At 36.4% G+C, this 23,698-nt stretch overlaps 4 protein-coding genes across 5 annotated transcripts; 3 read left to right on the top strand and 1 right to left on the bottom strand.

Annotated features, from left to right (window-relative positions):
* The first annotated feature begins 6,162 nt into the window (after positions 1-6,162).
* Positions 6,163-7,910, top strand: LOC122011441 (diacylglycerol O-acyltransferase 2D-like). The gene is made up of 9 exons (XM_042567833.1): positions 6,163-6,374; positions 6,450-6,524; positions 6,612-6,697; positions 6,775-6,881; positions 6,983-7,138; positions 7,234-7,320; positions 7,404-7,501; positions 7,588-7,675; positions 7,752-7,910. Exons 1-9 carry the CDS (start codon positions 6,220-6,222, stop codon positions 7,851-7,853), a joined length of 954 nt encoding a protein of 317 aa, XP_042423767.1. The 5' UTR covers positions 6,163-6,219; the 3' UTR covers positions 7,854-7,910.
* Positions 7,911-8,752: 842 nt separating this feature from the next.
* Positions 8,753-11,812, top strand: LOC122008659 (UPF0047 protein YjbQ-like). The gene is made up of 7 exons (XM_042564466.1): positions 8,753-9,032; positions 9,264-9,324; positions 9,426-9,520; positions 9,628-9,661; positions 11,227-11,281; positions 11,370-11,412; positions 11,578-11,812. The coding sequence occupies exons 1-7, from the start codon at positions 8,826-8,828 to the stop codon at positions 11,647-11,649; spliced, it is 567 nt and encodes a 188-aa protein (XP_042420400.1). The 5' UTR covers positions 8,753-8,825; the 3' UTR covers positions 11,650-11,812.
* A 41-nt stretch (positions 11,813-11,853) lies between these two features.
* LOC122008658 (sulfate transporter 1.3-like) lies at positions 11,854-16,631 on the bottom strand. 2 transcript variants are annotated; one of them, XM_042564465.1, is made up of 14 exons: positions 16,234-16,631; positions 14,829-15,190; positions 14,703-14,751; positions 14,416-14,623; positions 14,171-14,345; positions 14,025-14,090; positions 13,826-13,939; positions 13,626-13,742; positions 13,409-13,535; positions 13,036-13,322; positions 12,762-12,952; positions 12,568-12,653; positions 12,388-12,464; positions 11,854-12,314 (listed from the first exon to the last, which is right to left on the bottom strand). In XM_042564465.1, the coding sequence occupies exons 2-14, from the start codon at positions 15,162-15,164 to the stop codon at positions 12,171-12,173; spliced, it is 1,977 nt and encodes a 658-aa protein (XP_042420399.1). In that variant the 5' UTR covers positions 15,165-15,190; positions 16,234-16,631; the 3' UTR covers positions 11,854-12,170. The 2 variants fall into 2 exon arrangements, with proteins under 2 accessions (XP_042420399.1, XP_042420398.1); XM_042564464.1 differs by having other exon boundaries at positions 11,854-12,464; positions 16,234-16,630.
* Positions 16,632-17,315: 684 nt separating this feature from the next.
* On the top strand, positions 17,316-22,385 carry LOC122008657 (protein EMBRYO DEFECTIVE 514-like). Its single transcript, XM_042564462.1, has 2 exons — positions 17,316-17,771; positions 21,859-22,385. Exons 1-2 carry the CDS (start codon positions 17,547-17,549, stop codon positions 22,126-22,128), a joined length of 495 nt encoding a protein of 164 aa, XP_042420396.1. The 5' UTR covers positions 17,316-17,546; the 3' UTR covers positions 22,129-22,385.
* The last annotated feature ends 1,313 nt before the right edge of the window (positions 22,386-23,698 follow it).

Raw genomic sequence — 23,698 nt, 5'->3', positions numbered from 1 at the left:
ATTCAACACTTTGTCAATATTTTACTTTGGTTTCATCAAGTTCTGAATACATTTCATACATCTATTATGTGATGAAGACAATGAACCAACATGAATAAGAAATGCACATTTTTCTCCATCATTAACTCTCTTCCAACTGTTAAACTCTTCATAAACAAATGCAAAACGAGCCATTGGATTACTTGTATTCTCAAAAAGAAAGCATGGAAAATAGTATGCTTTGTTCTTTGAAGGTGAATATTCTAGCCAAGGAAATTGTTTGAACCAAACATATTGAAATCGACGGGTTTGCTTTCCAATTTTTCTTCTTGGATACTCAACAAGTTTGGATTGATAAGGCCCTACTTTGATATATGCTCTTGTAATCTCATCCCGCTCATTAATAGAGTATTCACAAATCAATTTTCGTAATCTTGGATCTCGTTCAATAGAAGAAATATCAAATTCTTCTCTTTGTTCTATCGACCTAGATACAAAATGAGGTTGCAAATCAGAGATAGAGGATCCAATTGTTGGTCTAAGAGGTATATCATATTGCAATTGATTATCAGATTCAGATTGATGACCTCTTTTCCTAAAAAATGATAGTAATATTTTTGGCTTTTTATTTGAAGGTTGTTGGTGTTCCATTTATAATCTAAGGAAAAAATAACTACAAATTAATTATTTATAAATTAAAAATAAAAAACAACCACCAATCAATTATAACAAACTCAATCATATTATTCATTTTATTACAAACTCAAACACAATAATAAATCAATTTATAATATCACAATATTCCCTAGTATTAGAATCATAATTTTCAGATAATTTAACATTTTAAATAATTTCAAATAAAATCATAACTACAAATCTAAAATTACTTGTGAGCCTGTAATTTATCAGTTTAAGATAAAGAGAAGTCCATTGCCTACCCATAAAATCCAGTGTTATGCTGAAACTTGAAATACCTGAAATCAAAAACAAAAATAAAGGATTTAAAAAGGGAACAAATGTGGGAATAGAAGTAAACTTAGGACCTTCCACTTTTTTTTCAACCACAATAATCACAAATAATAATGAGTATCACATTTAGATTGACAGAATTTTTAAAAATTTTCAGAAATTTAACCTAGGTCGGAAACAACTTTCCTATTAAAAAAATTAGGGCAAAGCGACTATGATTCTATGAAGAACAATCTCTACTGGTAAATCCATCACACACGGCGATCCCCAGATCGTCAAGACTAAACTCACACAATAGATTCTAAGAGCCACAGAATTCCCATAAGGGTGAAGAAAGGAAGACAAAGGAACCAAAAAATTCACAAATCATAAAAAAATTGGAAATTGTTGTTCTAGAACAGGAGAGCCAGGTGAGGTGCTCCGTGCCTGATTCATTTTCGTGTCCCTCTATTTCAATTGATTTGGAGAGGGAAAAAAAAGGAGAGATTCTTAGTCTTAGGTGAAATTGATGGAAAGGTTGGATTTTGATGAAGGACGAAGAAGACGAAGAAAATGTAGATGGAGATTACCACTTATCAGTGCTTGAAAAGGTATTGCAAGAGGCTGAGCGAGGAGAACCGATGACTGAAGAAGGAGATGATGTGTTGAAGGACTAAAGGTAGCGACGATCACTACCTCAATGTGTCCATCGTGCCAAAGGAGTAGGTGAAAAAATCGCTGGGTTAGGGATTAGGGACCGGGCTCGATGTGTTCATCCCTGCACTGGGCAGTGAAAAAAAACTAGGGATTAAGGACTTAGGGTGTTAAAAATTGCTGGGTTGCACTAGGCTTCAGCCCAGTGTAGCCAGTACTGGCTACACCCTTGAATCAAACCAAACTTAAATAAGTTTATTTAAGTTGATTAATCTATGTTTAGTTGTATTAACCATCTGTAATCCTAAGAAATTCATTTATGAGCATTTAAAGATAGTTTTCTTATTGAAACAAGAACAGATTGGTTAAAAGAAGACTAAGTTGGAGTTTAGATAAGATTTAGTTTTAAAATTAAATTTTGAACCTCAAAACTTTAAATTTTGGATTTTCTAAAAGTATTAGGAACTCTAAGTCATTGTTAATGCAATAATAAAAGTTTAAAGCATGTTTTGAGAGGGAGTTACTCCTTAAAGACATGACTTAGATTTTTTTTTCGAAACAATGGAAAGGCTGTAAACCTTCATTGTTATGTATGCTCTAGGTTGAGCATTTTGGCACAATGAAGGGTATGAGACCTTCATTGTACAATGATGTGAACAACAACTGAGGTTGTGAACAATATAGAGATAACTCTTAAGGAGAAAAGTTTTTGATGTGTGCCAAAGGGAAGAATGTAGGGTTTAAGTTAAGGGGGAGAATGAAGGAAATCCTCATTCGTGTTTGGGCATGAAGAAGAAGTTGTGACTATGGGATTAGACTAACTTAAACGTATTTTCAAACAAAAAAAAAGGAGATTGTTGGTGTAATTTTCCTAGGTCAAAGTTGACTAGTTTGACTGAGCTTGAGTTGACTTAAACTTGAGTCATGATTTTTAAGTTTTGATGTTTGACAATATATAGAGATTATAGGTGCAATTGCCCATTTGGGGAGATTGGTCAAGGTTGACCAATTCGATGTGAAGAAGAGTTAAGCAGATCAAGGTTGGCCAGATACTTGACTGGGAAGTCCTAACTAGAGGTTATGCAAGGACAAGACCAACTGGAAGGTTGGCAGAAGAAGAAAATCCAAGTGGGCTAGTTTTGACTGGATAGTAGGTGATGGAAAGTCCTGGTGAGTGAAGCTAAGTAGTTGTAAAGTCTTGATAAGTGAAGCCAGACAGTTGGAAAATCCTGGTGAATGAAGTTAGGTGAAAGTTTTAGTAAGTGAAGCTGGATTGATGAAAATCCTGGTGAGTGAAGCCAGGTGAAAAATCCTAGTGAGTGAAGATAGGTAGTGAGGAAGTCCTGGTGAGTGAAGCTAGCAGGTAAAAATCCAGGTGGGCAAAGATTGACCGAACACTTGGTGAAAAAGTCCCAGCAGGTCAAGGGTGATTGAATGCTAGGCAATGAGGAGTCTCAATAGGTCACAATTGATCGGATATTGGGCAAGGAACCTAGACATAGTTTTGGAGGTTAGGGTTCAGTAATCGATTAGGGTATATAATCGATTACCCTGAGCTTAAGTTATTAAGTATTTTTCTTAATCTCTTAAGAGTTGATTTGATGCGAGTGCACAGAGGTGCCTAATCGATTAAATCAATCGATTAAACATAGCGTAAGAGATTATAACAATCGCTTACAACCCCTTTTGCTTCGAACAGAATATTTCTGTTTAAAGTTTAAGCAATCATGTTAATCGCTTAAGCCATTTCTCGCGATCGAATAGAATGTTGCTGAATCAATCTGACTAATCGATTCAGCAAAGCTTAATCGACTGGGGTAGTTGATTAAGGTTCAAAATATAGTTGTTATGCAGGAAGAAAAGGGATTTGTGTGCATTGTTCACGACATCTCTTCCCCAACTCTCTTCACCGAGCTCACACAACTTCACACCAGATTCTTGGAGACTTAGAGAGAAGTGTTGCTGCACTTCTAAGTTGATCAAGAGATGTCTACAAGGAAGAAGTAAGAAGATAGGGTTTCATTTGTTGTAAATCTTGTAAGATTTTATATTGTATTAGCTTCTTTTGTTCTCCTTCTTGTATCTTTGTTTTGAGAGCTTGTACAAGACTTCTCCGCATTTGGAGTGTTTCTGAGAAGGAGGGTTTACATAGTGGATATATGAGAAATGGTCAGATCCTTGGATTAGTTACCTCGTTTGAGGTGGATACAAAGTAAATCAATCTTGTTAGTATTGGGGAGCTTTGCGTCAAGTTTATCCGCTACACATTATCATCGATAAGGCGGCTATTCACCCCCCTCCTCCTCTAGCTCCAAAGTGTCCCAATAGTCCGAGTGCCCAGAAAGAGACTATTAAAAGGACTTCGACCAGAGCCTTCTTTAGATTACTTGCTTCGACTTTCATACTCGTGCGCTTCTTTGAGAAGACTATGACGACATCGAAAGGCTGCTCCAATAACTAATGATCAAATAATTATGTTTCTACTTTTTTTTTGTTGGTAACATTCATTTTACAATTTGTGTACTCAAATTTTGTAACCTTGTTTTGGAGTTGATAGTGACTGTCCAACGAAAAAACTCAATGAGTACAGACCTGGAAGTAGGAGTCGTCGAAAACTCTGAACCAAGTAAAAATACGTGTGTTAGCGTCTGTTATTTGTTCTTTCTCCTTTCTCTTTTCCACTGCCTTTATTTTAATTGTTAAAATTGAAAAAGTGATGAATACTATTCATCCCCTCTAGTATCTTTTCGATGCTACAATTTTATCGGTTTAGTTTGTTTGTTTATTTTAAATTTGATCGGTTTGGCTTGTTAAAAAAAAATCAGTTCGCCAATTAATTCAGTTCAATTTTAATCGGATTACTCATCCCTAGTTGAAATATCTTCTTGTATCATTCTTAAATAGGAGTACATTTTATAATAGGAGAAGAGAGAAATGTCCAGCGTCGCCGTTGCTAAAATGATAAGGCAAACTAAACTGTAAACTCAAATGCAATAGGGAAAACTTATTAGTAGATGAGTTTTGATGAAAATCATGTTGAATAAGTGTGAATGGAGCTGTTCAGGTCATTTCAACTGTAAGTTAAATTTAAATTCTATGTAAATTTTAAATTCAATTAAGTACTCATAAATCTCCGACAACATATTATTTGTATTATCTAACCAATCCTATCTCTTGCCATAAGTTGAGAGGAAAATAAGATGGCATGTGGGTAGGATTTTGATTTCTGATGTTTTTAACAACAATTGAGAGATTGCTTTCAGCGGGTTGAGAGAGAAGATACTTGCTTTCCCCGAGTATAAAGAGAAGATTTGTTTTTTCTGTGAAGAGAGATGTTAAAGTAAGGGCGCTGAACTATATGAAATGTTGCCTTTTTTTTAAATATTAAATATGGCTAGGATGTTTTGAAAAATGAAATCAATCATTGATGGGAGGGATAAAATGAAAATGAGGGGTGCCTTTTGAGAGATATAAAATTTAGGTACACTTTTTGATTATTCGGAAACTCTAGGTGCGCTTTGAGAAATTGCCGTTACTTAAATGAATGGAAATGAGTTTAGGTATCGAGTAGGATCGGCATTAAATGGGTTGTTGAGTTAGTTGGCCAGCAAGCAAATTATTTTGAATTGCAATGTCATATTTCAAGGATGCTAACAAATTAGAGACAATCTATGAGACATGATGAATTTATAATCTAATGTGACCAAGCCACGTGTCCTTTGCTTGACCCTGCCACGTGTTTCATTTGTGAGAATATCCCAGAGCAGACGGGATCTTTGGTCCCGTCTATCTGATCCGTCCCTGATCGGAGATAATGATTAAAGAGATTCAATCCTGCCATTAAATCTCTTTAATTATTATAATATATCAAAAACTGGTCCGCTAAAAACGGATTAAGGATTCCTGCTCATCCTTGTTAATGCGGTTGATGGACTAGTGTAACCAAATAACTGTAAAAGAGAAGTAATAAATTTTATTTTTGTTTATCTTACTTATTTTATTAAAAATCTCCCCTCTTTACTAACTAATTTTGATGAAGCCTAAAATGAGTTTACGTTATTGTCCTTTTTTTTATTCACACTAAAAATAATTCAAAGGTTTATTAGTAATTTTCTTTAATTATTTTATATAAAAAATATAGTTCTCTTTAATCCCACATCTTAGAATTGACAACAAAAAACTTCTATAAATATTTTAGATCGACGATATTAAAAAATATACTTTTCTTAGTTTCTTTTATTAAGATAAGTATAATATTAAATTAAAATAATTTAAGCGCATTATACACGTAACGCGTGTGTACGATCATACTGGTATATAAAAGATTTGATATGTTGTATATTCCGTGAATATTAATTATTATTATTTTTTAAAAATTAAAATTTAGGTTAAAAAAATGGGGGAAAAAAATTAAAAGGTTCACGGGCGGTAACCATATCACCCCCATCTCCTGGCCTCCATGTAATCTGACACCCGTAATTATAGTGTAGGTCAGCCTTATAAATGTGTCAGGGAGAAATTAGTTTTTTTTAGAAAAAACTATATATTTTTTTAAAAAATCAAATTAAATCCTTCTGTTTATTTAGGCCGATCCTCTTTAAAGAAGCGACTTTACAGCCAGTGTAGGAAGGGACGACGATGGCAGACCCGGCGGTGTCCCGACCAACCACCACCGGAAGCACCTCCTTCTTCCACTCCGCCGTCGCCCTCCTCCTCTACGTCGGCTTCCTCCACATCAACGCCGCCGTGCTCCTCGGCGCCGCGCTGCTCCTCCCCGCTCGCTACTTCGCCGCGTGAGCCGCCTGATGTCTTCCTTCCCTCCGCCTCCATCTCCCTACTCCTATCTCACCATTCTTCCTCCAACGCAGGGTCGCCGGCTTCCTCCTCCTCACTCTGGTGATCCCCGTCGACGACAAGAGCAACTTCGGAAACCGACTGTCAAGGTGCTTCCTTTTCGCCATCAATCGAAACTCCGCCGGCAGATTTATCTTCCTTTCATCTCAAAATCGTTTCTTTTTTGAGATCTTTAGGTACATCCTCAAGCACATAACTGGCTACTTCCCCATCACCCTTCACGCCGACGACGTCGACGCCTTCGACCCCAACCAAGCTTACGGTGATCGCTAACTCTTCCAAGAAACCCCACCTTAAATTTTCCGATCTGAAACCACTGAAACAATCCGCCTTTTCCAGTGATCGGTTACGAGCCGCACTCGCTGGTGCCGATCGCCAACTCAGTTCTCTCCAGCCACGCCGGCCTCTTGCCGCTGCCGAAGATTAAGGTCACGGCGAACAGTGCTGTGAGACACCGATCTTCTCCGTGGGATTTTCCCTTTTGATTCTCTGTGATCTGTTTGTTCTAAAGATTTGGTCCCTTTTGTTGTTGTTGGGATCGGTGCAGTCGTTCTTGATCCCGTTCATGAGGCACATCTGGACGTGGGTGGGGCACGTGCCGGTGACGAGGAAGAGCTTCCTGAAGTGCTTGGGGGCGGGCTACAGCGTCGTCGTCGTCCCCGGCGGAGTAAGGGAGATGGTACACATGGTGCACGATTCTGAGGTTTCATCTCATTAAATTAATATAATTAATTTTATTTATTTATTTGTATTTATATTTTGTTAATTTATTAAATATATTTCTGATATTTTGAGCAGGTTGCCTACCTCAAATCAAGAAAAGGGTTTGTTAAAATTGCCATCGAAACCGGACGACCGTTGGTCCCGGTTTTTTGCTTTGGCCAGGTCTGAAATTTTATACATTTTATTATTGAAAAAAATAATTTTTTAATCATTTTTATATTAATATATATTTTAATTGGTGGCAGAATAAGATATACAAGTGGTGGAATCCCGGCGAGAAGCTTTCCGCTAGAATTTACGGAGCCATTAAATTTCCTCCGACAATTTTTCTAGGAAGATTTGGGTATTTACATTATGACCCTCAAAATATTTAAAATTTTTAAAAATATACTATTTTATTTTTCTTCATATTTATTAATTTATTTATAGATCGCCTATTCCATTTCGTCATCCACTCCATATAGTAGTGGGAAAACCCATCGAGGTGAAGAGAAACCCTAAGCCAACGCCGGAGGAGGTAAGTAAATGTTTCAACTATGAAACATATTGCCGAATTATTATTTTTAATGGATTTTTTTGTTTTCAATTTGTAGGTCGATGAGGCTCATGCTCAATTTGTTCGTGCCCTGCAAGAGCTATTTGAGAAATACAAAGCTAAAGTTGGTTACCCTAATCTCGAGCTTAGGATCTTATAATGTTGTAATTCGAGTAAACTTCTTGAGTGATTTTAAAGTAGAAGCAAGACTTTATCATGGGTAATTCTCGATCATATGTATTATTAAACCGTGATGGTAATTAAGTAGTTAATTTTTTATGTGATCCACAACTAAACGCTATTAAGTTTAGCATAAATTTATATCATAATTGTTTTAAGATATTTAAACTTATTTGATAAGCTAATCGAATTAAGTCAAGGCGAATTTAAAATAAATAAGTCTTTGAAATAATTGGTAAGTTTAACTTGATTTTTTTTATGAGCTTAATTTGAGTTTGGTTCATTTAGATGTTATTAAATTTTTAATTAAAATTTAATTTGAATTTAGTTCGTTTAGATATTATTGAATTTTCAATTAAACTCATTTGATTGTTTGAAAATTTTATTTATCAGATTAATTATTAAATTTGATAGTTTGTTTGTTTATTTTAATTAATTATTTATTTATTATGCATGTTGATAAAAAATTTATTAATGAACATGATTTACGCATGTTGTTCTTGAATATTATTAACAAACGTTGTTTACGAATATTAATAAATTAAACACATATATTTAAATTTATTTATTTAGTTTAATAAATTATTTAAATTTATTTATTTAATTGATGTTATATATATTGAACTAATATAAATAAATTTTTATAAAATCAAATATCAAATTTGTTAACCAACTTTTATTTACCGCCCTCATAATTGATTATTATATTAAATTAAACAAATTAAATAAATCATTGTAGCAATTGCTACAATGTGTTAATTATTAAGCTAAATTTAAAATTAAATAAAATTAGAAAAGTGTGCGTTTTTTCACCTACGCAGAATTTTATTCTGCGGTTGCCACTTGGCGCATCAGGTTATGAGAAGCCAGCGGCTTCTAGATCTTTTGGCGCTTTAAGATTGTGAATTCGGAGCGAGCCCCTTATCTTTTCCCTTTTAGTCCTCCATCGCCGATGGGATCCGCCTCGGCTGCCTCCTCCGCCAAGCCTCTCTTCTCTCCTGCGATCCCCCGTTTGAGATCCCAGAAGGGCCCTCGTACACTCGTCGTGGCCGCCGGCGGCATTTCTAGTGCTGTCTCTGAGGCCATGGCCGCCAAGTGGGCACAGAAGACCGTCGTCGTCCCTGCTCAGAGGCGCGGATGCCATCTCATCACCCCCAAGGTTCAATCGCCCCCAAATCTGTCTCTTTTTCTTCCGATCATTGCTTGATTTTATCTCCCTTATTAAGCAGTAAAAAGCAATTTTTTTCCTGTTGTGTTTGGAAAATGATCCACTGGTCAGTCGATAGATGCGTTTGGTTGTACTTGATCTCTTATATTTCTTACTGATGGACGCTAGATGTATAGGAAAATGTGATGAAACATAACTCGTATGCTTCTGGTGTTGTGCCAGATTGTTGAAGAGATACAACAAGATTTGTCGGGCTTCAAATGCGGCCTTGCTCATCTTTTCCGTGAGTTTTCGTTGACTGCGATTACAATTTTATTAAAAAAAAAAATTGTCCGTTGCATTTTGCTGCTGTTCTTCTGATCAGAAGGTTAAATACTTGTTCAGTGCAGCATACAAGTGCTTCTCTCACCATAAATGAGAATTATGACTCTGATGTTCAGAGCGACACTGAAACATTTCTGAATCGGATTGTGCCAGAGGTGATATTCATAGATCCCTTCAGTGATTACTGCAAAATATAGAATTGGATTTTTTTTTTTGTTTTTTGACGATTTACTTATGATTCATCCTTTGCTTACTGTGTTAGGGTCGATCTGCACCGTGGAAGCACACATTGGAAGGTGAGTAAATGTGAAAATTGCAGCCTCCCAATTTCATTAACACCCAATACTGAAATAGCCTTCTTTCATCTCTGGCAATTGCCAGAAAAATCAGTATCAGCTGATAAAGCAGCTACGATTTATTGATCCTGCTGTGCTGATCTTGGCATTAAATATTGTAGAAGAGCTTATGATTGCCATTCCCTATGTATAATTCTTCTAATAAAGCGACCATCCTTCTCGAATAATAGCAGCAAGACTATTAATCATGCTTTATCTTTCTGTTTCCATAAGACAGGAATGGTTCTTCTCTTCCTTAAGGAAAGCACACAATTGATTTCTCTCCATTTTGAGGAAGCATAGAAACCTATTCTATTATGTAGCACTTCACTCTATTAGCTTGTAACTTTTGATCATTTTGTTTCCATGTGATGCATAGGTTGCTCTCTACTGGATATGGATCCTTTAAGATTAAACCTTCAGACATTAGAACCCTAATAAATTCATAGCCATTAGTTGGGTATTGTTGTGATCCACTACGATGGACGGTGACTGCGTGCAATCTACTACATAGTACAGTTACCCAAACACTACAATGAAACTATGCCAGCATGTACTAATGTTTTCAGAGATTTAGCCTGATTAAAATCTTTGAGCATTGAAAGGACCTAAAAGGAAGAATTCACTATGGTATTTTCCTTCATATATATATATATATATATATATATATATATATATATATATATATATATATATATATATATATATGTATGTATATATATTTCAATAGTTCTAACTTGAAGTAGCTTTAAATTATATGCTTATCTAGTAAGGATATATAAGACTATTTGCTGTATGATTTTTGACATCCAAAATCATTCAATAGATAGAAATGATTCTGATTTTTTGGTTTAAGAGATATCCAAACTTTCTCTTGCTTATTGATCGGACATATATAAATACTTAGAGGTGGGCAGGACCACCCAAGATATGGCTTGGCCTGGCATGATTTGGGCTGCGCTTGATACGTGCCATTTAGTGCCAGGCTATGCTCATTTAGAATGAACCTACTGCTCCATTGACACCTCAATAGTTTTTCATTCTCTCTCCCATTTGAAATCACTTTTGAATTATGCTCTTGGCACGGTATGGAATGAACTAGGTTGATTTGGGCAGGTGCTATTCCTGCCCCATTGGCACCTCTAGCTATCCAAACCTTGTGTTGATCATTTGGTAGCTTGAAATATATCTTGGTAATGAAAATATTATATATATATATATATATATATATATATATATATATATATATATATATCTTGGTATTTTTCTTTCCTTCTCTCATTTGGTAGCATGAAATGATGTTTATGGTAATGAAAATCTAAATCTTAGTAGGGTTTTTTCTTTCTGTTTTAACAAATAAAATAACAACAACAATAATAATAAAATTAGAAATCTTGTTGGTTCCTGTTCCCCATCCATTTGAGATTTTTTTGGTTATTGTTGTTGTGGTGGTTCTTTGCAATTGGATTCTTTGCTTTAAATCAGTGTAGCATCGAATTATCCTTAATCTTTTGATAACTTTGCAGGACCTGATGATATGCCTGCCCATATAAAATCATCTATGTTTGGGTGTGCCCTGACGTACGTGTTTTAGCCCACTTTGTCATATCATAATTCGAATAATCTCAGAAGCTAGACGCCGCTGATACTTTTTATCATTGATGTCTAGGATTCCTATTACTGATGGTCGTCTGAACATGGGAACTTGGCAGGTGAAAACTCAAAATTTTCAACTAACATTGAATTAATGCTCATGCATTACGGTTTAGATTCAGAATGCGGCAGATGAAGTTCTAAATGCTCTGTAAAATTCTTTCTTTTATGGCCATTGGATTTTTTTTTGACCATCTACTTGTTTTGTGTTGGTTTTGTTTCAGGGAATATGGCTCTGTGAACATAGAGATCATGCAACCCCTCGAAAAATTGTCGTCACCCTTAATGGTATGTAGTTTACATAAACTGTCGTCACCCTTAATGGTATGTAGTTTACATGAGAACCATTGAACAACTCAAAATTATCATCGTAGCTCTAATAATGGCATGTACTTTGACTGAAAGAATTTGAATTTTAATTGAAATGCCTCAACTAGATTTGTGGATTGGTTTGCTCTATGAACGTTACCTCCTAATTTGAAGGTGGAATGAAACATCTCTAACAGTGTCAAAGATTCAATGCATTAATGATATTGGGAATCGATGTTAACTTTCCACTTTAAAACATCAAAGCCATCCAAAACACCACTTATTGTAACTTTGCCTCAACTAACCTATGGCTCCTCTTTATGACATTACAATCTGTTTGTAAATATTTCACATTCATAGAGGAATCCATTTTGTTATGAGACTACCATAACAAATATCACCACCTTTTGTTTTGAGAGGGAGCGTTTCACCAATCATAGTTTATAGAAGAATGAGCTTGAAAGTGAAATCTGCCTTTGTGTGCTTCGTTACACTCCAAGCTCGAACTCTATACAACTTCAAATGATTTTGGAGCACAAGCCATCACGGCTTCGCTGACCGAGAGGAATATCTTGTCCTCGCCAATGAGCTCTGTGAACTTGGCCGTGTGGAGTTTCTGAATCACCACAGGGCCGGGATTTGCAAGAACAAGCTCGAGAAAGAAAGATGTAGACATTAGTTTTGGTGTTGGTAGATTGGAGAAGTGGAACTATAACACGACTAACCTGGACTTCATGCTTTTGGAGGGTCCTATACAGTTCTTCGAAGGCATGGATTCCGCTCGTGTCAATGTCTATAACAGCTGCAAGATGATGAGGCGACCAAAAGGGGTAAATGATATATACTTTAATTTACATCTCTCAATCATTGAATAAGAATGTGAAGAGAAGAGTTTTGCTGCTCACGGGACATTTCGACTATCAAGAAAGTTATTTTTGGGAGAATTTTAGCATTTAGCTGCTCTTCTTCGTCCCTCAACCATCTAAGAATCCTGCAATATGTTAGCGAGTTGTTAGTTTTTGAAAGAACAGTTTGAATTTTACCATTAGTAGTTATTGTTAAAGACAATGACTAGTGTCACTTAGGTCGTAAACTTTACCTCTCTTTGACATAGTTCGAGTTTGTGAAATAGACAGCAGAGTCGATTCGCACTATCAAAGCTCCTGGGACTTTGGTTGCTTCCGGGTATTGTTCGACATTTCTATATATCGTTGTTCGAGGAATATGCCCAAGTAAAGCAGTTCGAGGCCTTGTTACTTGCAGGAGGATCTTCGCAATTGATATGCCGACCTATATGTGCAGGAACATACTATTTGAAATGCAGTTGATATTAGCAAACACCAAAGCTTTTGGGGATCGAAAGGAGAACTTACAGCGATTAGAAGGCCAATTTCTACGGATACAAAAATTACACCGAGGAAAGCTCCCATGCACGCGATGAAATCTAACTTATCGACCTTCCAAATGAGAGTTGCAGCTTCAATATCAATGAGACTGATCACGGCAGAAATAATGATGGCAGAAAGTATCGCGTTTGGGGTGTATTTGAAGAGGGGCGTGATTACTAGCAAGGTAAGCATGACGATCAGTGACATAACGATATTCGACACCGCTGTCTGACAGCCAGCCATGAAATTGACAGCAGATCGCGAAAATGAACCTTCAGGAAAGTCATGTTTCAACAACTTATAATCATAGTGATTCTCAATCATTCACAAAAAAAATATATTCACTTCTATATGTTACCGGTCGCGACATAGCAAGAAGTCATTGAACCAACTATGTTCATGGTTCCAAGTGCAACCATTTCCTTGTTCCCGTCCAATTGATAGTCTTTCATGGCGGCAAATGTTCTTCCAATTGCGATTGCTTCCTGATGCATGCACACCATCATTTTTCAACTTCCAATTTGTGAAAGGAAATTTTGTTTTTAGTTCTGAAACCAAGTTTAAAGGTTAATTACCGTCAAAGCTATCAGTGCAGCTATCGCACCAATTCTGAATCCTTTTGCAGCATAATGACCGTGGAAGTGAATCCGGTTGATCGAGGATGGGTTGAGTCCTTTATCTATATGTCTCACCTGCAACATGAAACAAGAATCAGTGATCTAAATCGAATCTTGTTCACCTTTCTTGAACAAGTGTAGCAGAGCTGAGAACATACAATCTGTACACCGTGCTCATCGGCCCTGGTTATATATACGAAAAAAGTGGACAGGACCACCGATATCAACGGTGCAATTGCAGGTACCCAGAAAAATTTCTTATTTTTCTTTCCCTGTAAAAAGACTGAGTTGCTCAAAATCATGAATCATAAGAGTTATATTCTTTAAGGCTTTTCGAAAAGAGAATTATACGCGTACAATGTACTTAGCCGATAACAGAAATGCCAAAAAGACCGTCCCGATCATTATCGTCTGCCAGTTCCACTGCAACATGATAAAATTTGAATCAGATTTGCCAAACATCCTCCTCGCAAGAGAAAAAGGTGTATAGTTTGTAGCTATACCCCATGGTGAACAGAACCCCAAACCGACTTCATCACTGAAACGATATCTGTATTCTTAGTAAAGTTTTTAATTCCAAGAAATCCTTTCAGCTGCTGAAGTGAAATTGTGATTGCAGCTCCAGCCATAAATCCAACAATGGCAGCATGCGATAGGAATTCAACAAGAAACCCTAATCTGTGACACATATAATAGATGTTGGATTACCTTTCCACACACACATATCAGAGAAAAAGATAGAGATCACCTCAGGAAACCAAGTGCTGCCTGAGTGACACCAGCAAAGAAGGTTGCTGTAAATACAAGCCGCTGATATTCTTCCTTGTTAGTTGTAGGATCTATTTCCTTCCTTACAAGAGTTCCGATCAAGAGAGAGACGACCGCCACTGGTCCAATAGCAATGTCCCTTGAGCTACCCATTGCCGCGTATATTAGTGGCGGAACAAAACTAGAGTCTGACAATGTGGAGAAAAACAAAATTAGTTGCTTGTTTGTAAAGTTTCAATTCTCGTGTTCTAAAGAAGTATAACTTACAGAGCCCATATTTTGGATCCATGTTGGCTAGCTTAGCGTATCCAATGTCCTATTCAAAGAGAGAAATGGCCTCAGAAATTATATATAATAGAATCAAACAATTTAACCATTTCCAGTTATGCGTACCTGAGGGATGCAAAGACTAGCTATCGTTAAGCCGGCAATAAGGTCACCTTTCAACTTAGAAAGGTTGTAGTTTCTTCCCCATTCGAGGATTGGAAACAAGAACTGAAGGCTCAACACCAGCTTCCTTGCTCTGGGTTGATCCTTGTAAGGGCGCAGAGGATCATCCGCGAAGAATGTCTCTTTGAATGTGTCTGCAAACTCACTGACGAGCTTCCTCCTCTGTGGGAGTCCCACCTTGTGAATATCCTTTGAATTCTCAATCAGATTGTGAGAGGAAGAAAGGCCGCGTGCCTCGAAATTATTGTTATCAGCTTCAGCAGAGACTGGCTGCACCATTGCTCGGTTTGTTCGTAGAAGCAGTTCTGAATTTGAGAAGAAGCACAAGAATGTTCAGAAATCAAAGGAGTTGTTGAAATTTAAGAAGACAATGTGACACAAGAAAACAAAAGAAAAAGAGATTAGGTTCAGATTCAACAATAGAGACAGCATCAAAAGATAATGCAGTTGTTTAAAAAAAAACACGCCATGTTCTAGAATCATGAGAAAAGAAGGAAAAGAGAAAAAAAAAAAAAAAAAAGACACAAGATTACGTTTGAAACATGAAATCCAACGCGTTCCTTTAATTTCATGAATATAGTATTTCAAGGACCTAATAGAATTATCAGTTATACCAGAAAATCTAATCGCAAAAACCAGCAAATCATATGTAATTTGCTCAAACCCAATATATAGCACTGAACCACATATCCTGTTTGAATTCCTCAACTCTCTCAAACAACTATTGCCGATTCTGAATCTAGATGTTATAAAGACTGTATTCAAGCTACTGAAGAATGATAGAAATTTCTCTCTCATTAAAATTAATACAAATCTAAAGCAGGTTCCTGGTCAAACATTCATCCAAATTTTATTGCTTGATTGATAGTACTAGTGGCAATCTATAGGATCAGCCTACAAGAGTTGACTTGTTAGGCGATCTGCAAAATGTTCTTTAGAATTTATTTATGTCAAGAACGATCGCTTTCACAAAGTCCAATGAAGCAGAAAATCGATGATGATCATCAATTTCAAAAGAAAGAAAAAAAAAGGGTTCGTTCTCTTCGACTATGGCGACACTGTTTAACATTTATTTCTAGGGAAAATCACACGGCCACGCTTACAAAAAGGGTTCAACGTTGCGTGTGCACAAAGCTCTTAAACCGAATTATCAATTTATCATCGAGATGGAGACGAACAAAAAGCAACCTAGATTTGCATTTCCTCCAACTATTCAATGAAGAAAGAGGAAAAGGAAAGGAGATACAGGTCTAGTGGGAAGAGTGGACCTTTCGAGGGCAACAAGCACTACAATAAAGGAAACAAAAGAAAAAAAAAAGGAAGGGGGAATAAACCAATCAGAACTGACCTTTAGGAAGCCAAACTAAATCTGTACTTGGGAGCCACTGACGATTGCCTCCACTTCCTCCCAAATCTCGCTCCCACCACCGCTACCACCGCAGTTCCACAGATTCGAAACAATGAATCGCATGCGCGAGCACTGTTGCAGAGACGATTAAATCCTCCGGTCGCCAGCTTCCTGCCTCATTCACTACCGTCGATCTGCTCCTCGCCTCCGCGCCCAGTGGAACTTTGACGAGGGAGCGGATAGAGACTGCTTTGGAAAACTGAGGAATGGCCCAAACCTGTCCACATTCGTTGAATCTGACAGCAAGCTTCCTATCCATGGTCGATGCTACCTATAGTCGTCGGTCCAAGCTTCTCCCAACTTTTCTGCTTGGCGGAAATCGCCTCGCCCGAATCCGTGGCGTTTGTTGCCGTTCACAAAAATAATAAACAAATGCTTTTCTGCGCGACTTTTCTCAGTCTTTTATGCGGACGGAGAGAATTTCATATTGCCCCCCGGAGTTCCCTAAATTTACCATTCTAAATTGTGTGCCAAAAACAAACACTTAAGTTGGTTTTGTTGTAAATTAACTTAAAATCAAGGACTGTAGGAAAAAAGAAATTGAGATGGAATAAAATTAGTCGAGATGAAGACAAAATGGCATTATCACCTCATTTAATTTTCATTAGGAGACAATGACAAATGACTCAATGTGAAACAAAAGGAGAGACTTTGAAGACTTGGTGCGATAATTCATTTTTTTTTCCTTTTTCAAATAAAATCAATAAGAAAGATTTTACGATCATAACGTAACGCAATGATTAATGGTTGAACTCTCATCACATTTGAAAAACATAGATCCTTTTTGACTTTTTCGATGTATGACTTTGACTAGAGGCTCAATAATGCCACTTCTTTTGCAAGTCAACGCTATTGATTTGGGCCTAATGTGGTCCCCAGAGCAGATCATGCCGGCCGCAATCTTAATGGGCCTAATGTGGTCCCCAGAGCAGATCATGCGGGCCGCAGTCTTAATGGGCCTAATGTGGCCGCATCAAGTTCGCGCCGGCATGACGATCTAAAGATTCTAAATCGCCATAAGTGGATGGCTAGGGTTTGTTTCACTCGAAATTCGAACCGCCATCCTCGGCGTTTTATCTTCGATCATGGCGGAAGAGTTCGCAGAGAAGCTCCGGTAGGTCGCGCGCGAGGAGCATGCGGCGGGGGAGTTGCTGGTGGCGTGCGAACATGTAGAGAAGCTCCAGTTGGTCGAGCGCGAGGAGAATGCAGCGTGAGAGGCGGGCGAATGTGTAGAGAAGCTCCTATTGGTCGAGATGCTGAAGGAATGCGAATGTGGCGCCGAGAAACGGGGAAGGGAGGAGGGGAATGTAGAGGGCCGCGATTCGAAGCGTCGGAAGCAGAAGGTGGAGGAGTCATTGGAAGAAGTAAGGACCGAGGGAGCGAGTCTAGGGCCGAAGGTGTTTGGATCGGCGACTGAGATGTACCGATACTTCCTGAAACTTGTCCATTCTTGGTCGGCCAATCTGGACCTCAACCAGGTGAGATTTTTCCTTTTTTGTTCATTTTGTCAAGTTTCCTTCTTTTCATTGGTACCATTGCGAATTTCTTTATTGCTTTCTGGATATAAATTGCATGATTTTCCTGTAGAAAAGAAAACCTTTGTTGACAGTTGATCTTTAACCTGACAATTTGATCTTTAACTTGCTAGGATGAGATTTCATTTTGGTTGCATGTCCAATCACCCATCTTAACCTTTTCTTGTGATTGTTGATAACTGGAAATGGTTTAACATGTAATTACTTGGCATTCATTCAACTATTATAGATTTAGAGTCAGTTTGCTTGAGGAGTGGAAGTTGTGATAAACTGGAAGTCTTCAAGTGAATGGAAGTAGGGGAAGTTACAATTGAAAAAAAAAAGTGATTAAGCAAATTGAAAGAAAGTGAATTCCCATGGAAGAGGTTGACTAAGGTGAATTTGAAAGGTAGATAGTGCACTCAAGGCTAGCACAAGTGCCATACAACAATGTCAAGTGGATAAGAGGAGGTTTAACTTGATGCCAAAATTTCCCTCAAAATGAAAAGAATCTATTACGGCAGCAGACCGTCACTGCACACCCCTCACCGGAAGAACTACCCAATCTGATTTGTTCTCTTCATATCTAGTTTTTTTTCCTATCAATTATGTTGACATGATACAAGCAAATTTTTTCATACGATACAGAAAATGTAAAAGTCTTGAGAATCTAGTATCTGTAAGTTTTGATGTCTTGACTTCTTAGATTCAGATTCTAAATGCTCTCTATAAGCATTAACCAAAACTGGTCAGACTTTCAAACCCTTGATTGTTTGTTGTTCTTATCAGCACTGATGGATCTCGGATTACCTGTAGTTGGGCCAGTTTATCGCGCAGTTTAGTTCGAGTTTCTAACTACCGAATTTAGGTCAACTTAATGGTGATCACAGAGATTTAATTGTCATTGATCTTAGCCTTTGAGACTTTGGTTTTAATCACATCTACTTTCGCCTTATCCTAATCTTTCTAACTTGGCCACTGAAGTTGGCTGCTGTGATCGTTACAATGCAAGGAAAAGCCAAGTCTATCATGTATTACAACTAGATCTAACAACGGTTTGGAATCGACGGTTCGGAACCGACGGTTCGACGGTTCGGAACCGACGGTTCGACGGTTCGGAACTGTCGGTTCCCGACTCGGTTCACAATTCACCATGGTTCATCACGGTTCAAGATTATTATATTAAAAAAATTTAAATTTAAAATTTAAAATATAAAATTTATTAAAAAAAAGGCTTGTACTCATTTAAGTTGTCTACGTATCCCCTTAGGGTATAGGGGAATCAAAGCCCACGTAGTTCTTTTACATTTTTACCCTTTTATTTTTGAAAGTGGCGTTGCCACTCACTTCCATTTTCCGTTCTTATTGTATTCGTTCCTTCAATATCAAAATCTTCAATTTCGTCATTTAAAAGTTGCATTCTTTGGATTTTTTTCTTAGCTCTAGTCCAATCGTCGAGTAATTCTTGTGCTTCCAATAAGTCGGGAAACAAAGTTGATCGTCGTTCGTCTATTATGTTGTTGTTGGCACTGAACGTCTGCTCCACATAACAGTTGACATTGGACATGTTAAAATTCTTTGGTGATCACGGAGAGGACGGGAAAGCTTTGAGCCTTCTGTGACCACCATTTTAAGATATCGAAATTTTCGCTATCTGCTTCATTAAAATCAAAAGAAGTTTTAAAATAATTCTCAAGTTCCTATGTGGAACTTGAGGATCCTCGTGGACGTTTCGTCTGCTCTTTTAATAAAAGTTGTACTTTTGTAAGTTTTAAATTACTAGTAGGAGTTTGTTGTATTTCAGAAATATTAATTTGTATTTTATATTTTGCATAATATTGATTATAAATATCATATAAATAAATTGTAACATTATATATAATATTAACTGGATCAGGAGAAGAACTTGATTATAAAGTTAACATTTCTTATAAAATTTCTTATTTAAATCTAGAATCTAAAGCAAATGCAAATAAATAAATTTTAGGAATAAAATAAAAATATTTTTCCTATTTAGTTTTCATAGCTAAGATGCAAGAAGATAAAGATTCATTATTAATATGTTCATTTAAAACTAATACTATATTAGAAAAATTTTCTAAAACTACTTGAGCAGTGGGATAATAAATGCAAGTAAGTTGTTCTGTTGCATCATTAAATATTTTTAAAATTTCTCAAATACTACTTCAAATATTCTATTGTTGTGAAAATAAATATATATTAGTATTAGTATTTTGTGCAAAAAATGAATATAATAATTCTTTATATTGAAATGAATCTTGTAATAATTTGTATGTTGAATTCTAATATGTTGGTACATCACGTGAAAATTTTTTAGGTCTCATTCTATTAGTTTTACAAAACTTATCCCATTGTTTCATTATAAATGGATTGACCATAAATAAGAAATTGTAATTCTAATTGGTTTAATATAATTTTTTTAAAATTTTTAATTCATTTTTAACATATAAATTTAAAACATGACATACACAACGAATATGAAAAAAATAAACAACCAATAATAGGTTGACAAACAAATTTTAGATCATCTATATAAGCGGTATTGGAACTAGCATTATCTAATGATATTGAAAATATTTTATGAGTTAATCCATATTCTTCTAAAATTAAATATAATAATTGTGTGATATTTTGAGCATTATGTGCTTCATCAAAAATTCTATAAGCTAATAATCTTTTTTAGAGGTTCCAAGAGTTATCGATCCAATGACAAATTACACCCATATATGAATATGTTTATCAATGATCACTCCAAATATCGGAACATAAAGAAATTTTATTATCTAATTTACTAAATTCATCAATTAAATTCTTTTTTCCTTGTTGTACTATTTTTTTAATTGTTCGAGTAAGTGTAGTCCTAGGAACATGTTTAGCATATGGATTAATAGATTCTTTACAAAAATCTTTAAATGTGCATTTAGATATAAAATTAAAAGAAAGATATTCTATGGAAACAAATTTAGCTAATGATTCTCTTAATTTCTTATCCGAATATAAAAATAAATCGGAATCAGTACTACTGCTAGTTGAAGAAAATCCAGATAATTGTGTTTGAGAACGGTCAAGTCCATATTCCGTCGGGTGTTTCATTTTTACATGTCGTTTTAATGATCCATAGACTCATCAGCTTGGAATTTGTAGAATGCAGTGCTTACATTTTGCACACATTTTTCCTGACAGAAGAGTCACCTTCTCAAAATATTTAGTGAAAATAGAAGACTTTAGAGGAGGAATTTCCCAAACCTTAAAAGTAATTGCATCGATACTTCCTTATGTTTCGGGTGTCGAATTTGGAAGGTGCTCGATCTCATCGTCGATGGATTGAATATTGAGGTCCTCGAGCGGATTCACTATTTCCTTTCTATGATGTACTTCCACGACCTCCTTCCATTGTAATTGAAAATTGAAAATGAAAATGCGTAGAAATAAAGACGAAAATATATAGAGAGTACGAAATTGAGATTAAGAGTAGAAAATATGTGCGTGAAAATAATGAAATGAGCTCTCTATTTATAGAGTGGATAGTAACTGACATTAAATCACAGTCATCGATCAAAAAATGGTAAAGGATCTTAACCGTTGAAAAAAATACTCAAAAATACCCCTCATCCCTCCCTCAACGGCTAGTAACCGACGGTTCCAACGACTAGGAACCACCTGCCGAACCAATGGGCCGAACCGGCAGTATGTTGGTTTTTGATCTATGGAACCACTTGCTAGACTGGTTCGGGTTCGGCCTGGCGAACTGAGTCAAAGGGCAACCGGCCCATTGACCCAGTTACGGGCCTGGGATGGGTCCCGGCCGGGACCCTGGCCTGGGGTCGGGTCTAATTACAACTATCCACAAGATGCAAAAGAAATGAATTAAATTACTAATAATCCCTTGTCTTATTTGTGTTTTGTAGTATGAACATCTGTACTGCTGGCCGAACCCAGCCCGGGGTCGGTACTAATTACAACTATTCACGAGATGCAAAAGAAATGAATTAAATTACTAATAATCCCTTGTCTTATTTGTGTTTTGTAGTATGAACATCTGGTACTGCTGGACTTGCTGAAGAAAGGACACCCTGAATCCACAATTAAGATCGGCGAAGGAATCAAAGCGTTCCAGGTCCGCGATCATCCAATCTGGAATACTCGATGCTTCTTTCTCATTCGCGTCAATGGAAGTTCCGATGCTTTCAGCTTCCGCAAATGCGTCGATAAGATACTGCCTCTACCTAGTCACCTGAAAGTGGATTCTTCATCGGGTAACTCCTCCGGCAACAGAAACTCCAGCCGAGGTGGTAGATGAAGTCGTCTAGGACATGGGAAGCAAGGTGGCTGCTGTCTTTTGTAAATTTGAAACCTATGAAACTAGAGGCGGTTTTTGATGCCTGTGGCATATTTTAGTGATTAGATCAGTAATTTCTAATATTTTGGAAGGGGAGTTTAATTATTGCCGGATAAGATAGCAATTTAGATGTCAGGATATGATTGTTTAGAATAGACCCTTCTTAAGGATGTTTGTAATTGTCAATATTAATATGATTAGTTGTAATTATTTTTGCATGCTTTATGTAGAAACAAACCAGCTCATTATCTTGCAATGAATCTATTGAAGAAAATCTTTTAGGGGGCGTTTGGTTCGTTCCTAGGAATAGGAATCGGAATGGGAATCATAGTATTGTGGAATGGGAATGGGTATGGGTATGGATATCACTTTTAAAAGTAATGTTTGGTTAGTTGAATATTTTCTATCGGAATCAATCAAAATTTCCTTTTTTACCCTTAAAGAAAAATAAGAGAAAAAATTAGATGTAAGAGAAAGTTGAATGTGAGGGAAAAATATGTTAAGAGAGAATGATGAGAGAGAAAGTATACTAGGAAAGAATGAAGAGAGAGAAAGTTCGATGTGAGAAAATGAGGAAAGAGAGTATGATGAGAGAGTGTGATAATAGAAGATGAGAGAGAAAATATGATGAGAGTGGATGAAGAGAGAGAAAGTGTAATGAGAAAAATTGAGGAGAGAGTATGTGATGAGAGAGATTGAGGAGAGAGAAAGTATGATGAGAGAGAAAGTGTGATGAGAGAAAAATAGGAAATCGAATGTGACGAGAGATATTGAGGAGAGAGAAAGCATGATGAGAGAGAAAGTGTATTGAGAAAAAAGTGAAAGAACGTGATGGGAGAGATTGAGGAGAGAGAAAGTGTGATGAGATAGAAAATATGATGAGAGAGAAAGTATGATGGGAGAGAAAGTATGATGAGAAAAAAGAAAAAAAAGAGTGTGATGTGAGAGATTGAGGAGGGAGAAAGTATGATGAGAGAGAAAGTATGATGAGAAAAAAGAGAGAAGAGAGTGTGATGAAAGAGATTAAGGAGAGAGAAAGTGTGATGAGAGAGAAAGTGTGATGAGAAAAAAAAGAGAAAGGAAAGTGTGACGAGAGAGATTAAGGAGAGAGAAAGTGGATGATAAAATGAGGAGAGAGAAAATATGATGAGAGAGAATAAGGAGAGAGAAAGTGACATGAAAGAAAAATTAAATAAATATATTTTGATATTTGATATTAAGGAAAAAAACCAAACGCCCCCTTAGTATTGGAAAAAATCTAATAAATCGCCAAAACAAGTAATATTTTAATTATCTTTTAATTAAAAAAAGAGAATATAAGTAAATGGAAGATCCATGCAAACGCGACAAGAAAAGCAGGTATGTGAGACCACTCGTTTTCTTCGAAGCCTTTCAATCTTTTCCTGCCATGCATTGGCTGCAGCAATGACTACCACTGGTTTTGTTTACTTTTCCAAAAAATAATTTATAAAAATATATTACCCCTTTCCAATTATTATTGTTACATGATTAAATACTTTATGAAATCAAT

This window comes from Zingiber officinale, chromosome 8A, assembly GCF_018446385.1.
Source record: "Zingiber officinale cultivar Zhangliang chromosome 8A, Zo_v1.1, whole genome shotgun sequence".
Classification (NCBI taxonomy): domain Eukaryota; kingdom Viridiplantae; phylum Streptophyta; class Magnoliopsida; order Zingiberales; family Zingiberaceae; genus Zingiber; species Zingiber officinale.
The sequence above is the reverse complement of the archived record's forward strand: the minus strand, read 5'-3'. Positions and strand labels throughout refer to the sequence as shown.

Bases quoted from the DNA above. Each gene is read 5' to 3' on its own strand.
- LOC122011441 (XM_042567833.1), top strand. From the start codon at position 6,220: ATGGCAGACCCGGCGGTGTCCCGACCAACCACCACCGGAAGCACCTCC. The intron at 6,525-6,611 runs GTGCTTCCTTTT...TGAGATCTTTAG, and splicing joins TTCGGAAACCGACTGTCAAG to GTACATCCTCAAGCACATAA. The intron at 7,139-7,233 runs GTTTCATCTCAT...TATTTTGAGCAG, and splicing joins ACATGGTGCACGATTCTGAG to GTTGCCTACCTCAAATCAAG.
- LOC122008659 (XM_042564466.1), top strand. From the start codon at position 8,826: ATGGGATCCGCCTCGGCTGCCTCCTCCGCCAAGCCTCTCTTCTCTCCT. The intron at 9,033-9,263 runs GTTCAATCGCCC...GTGTTGTGCCAG, and splicing joins GCCATCTCATCACCCCCAAG to ATTGTTGAAGAGATACAACA. The intron at 11,413-11,577 runs GTGAAAACTCAA...GTTTTGTTTCAG, and splicing joins TGAACATGGGAACTTGGCAG to GGAATATGGCTCTGTGAACA.
- LOC122008658 (XM_042564464.1), bottom strand. From the start codon at position 15,164: ATGGTGCAGCCAGTCTCTGCTGAAGCTGATAACAATAATTTCGAGGCA. The intron at 14,346-14,415 runs GTGATCTCTATC...TATGTGTCACAG, and splicing joins GCAGCACTTGGTTTCCTGAG to ATTAGGGTTTCTTGTTGAAT. The intron at 12,465-12,567 runs GTGAGCAGCAAA...ATCATCTTGCAG, and splicing joins CTTGATAGTCGAAATGTCCC to CTGTTATAGACATTGACACG.
- LOC122008657 (XM_042564462.1), top strand. From the start codon at position 17,547: ATGCTGAAGGAATGCGAATGTGGCGCCGAGAAACGGGGAAGGGAGGAG. The intron at 17,772-21,858 runs GTGAGATTTTTC...TGTGTTTTGTAG, and splicing joins CCAATCTGGACCTCAACCAG to TATGAACATCTGGTACTGCT.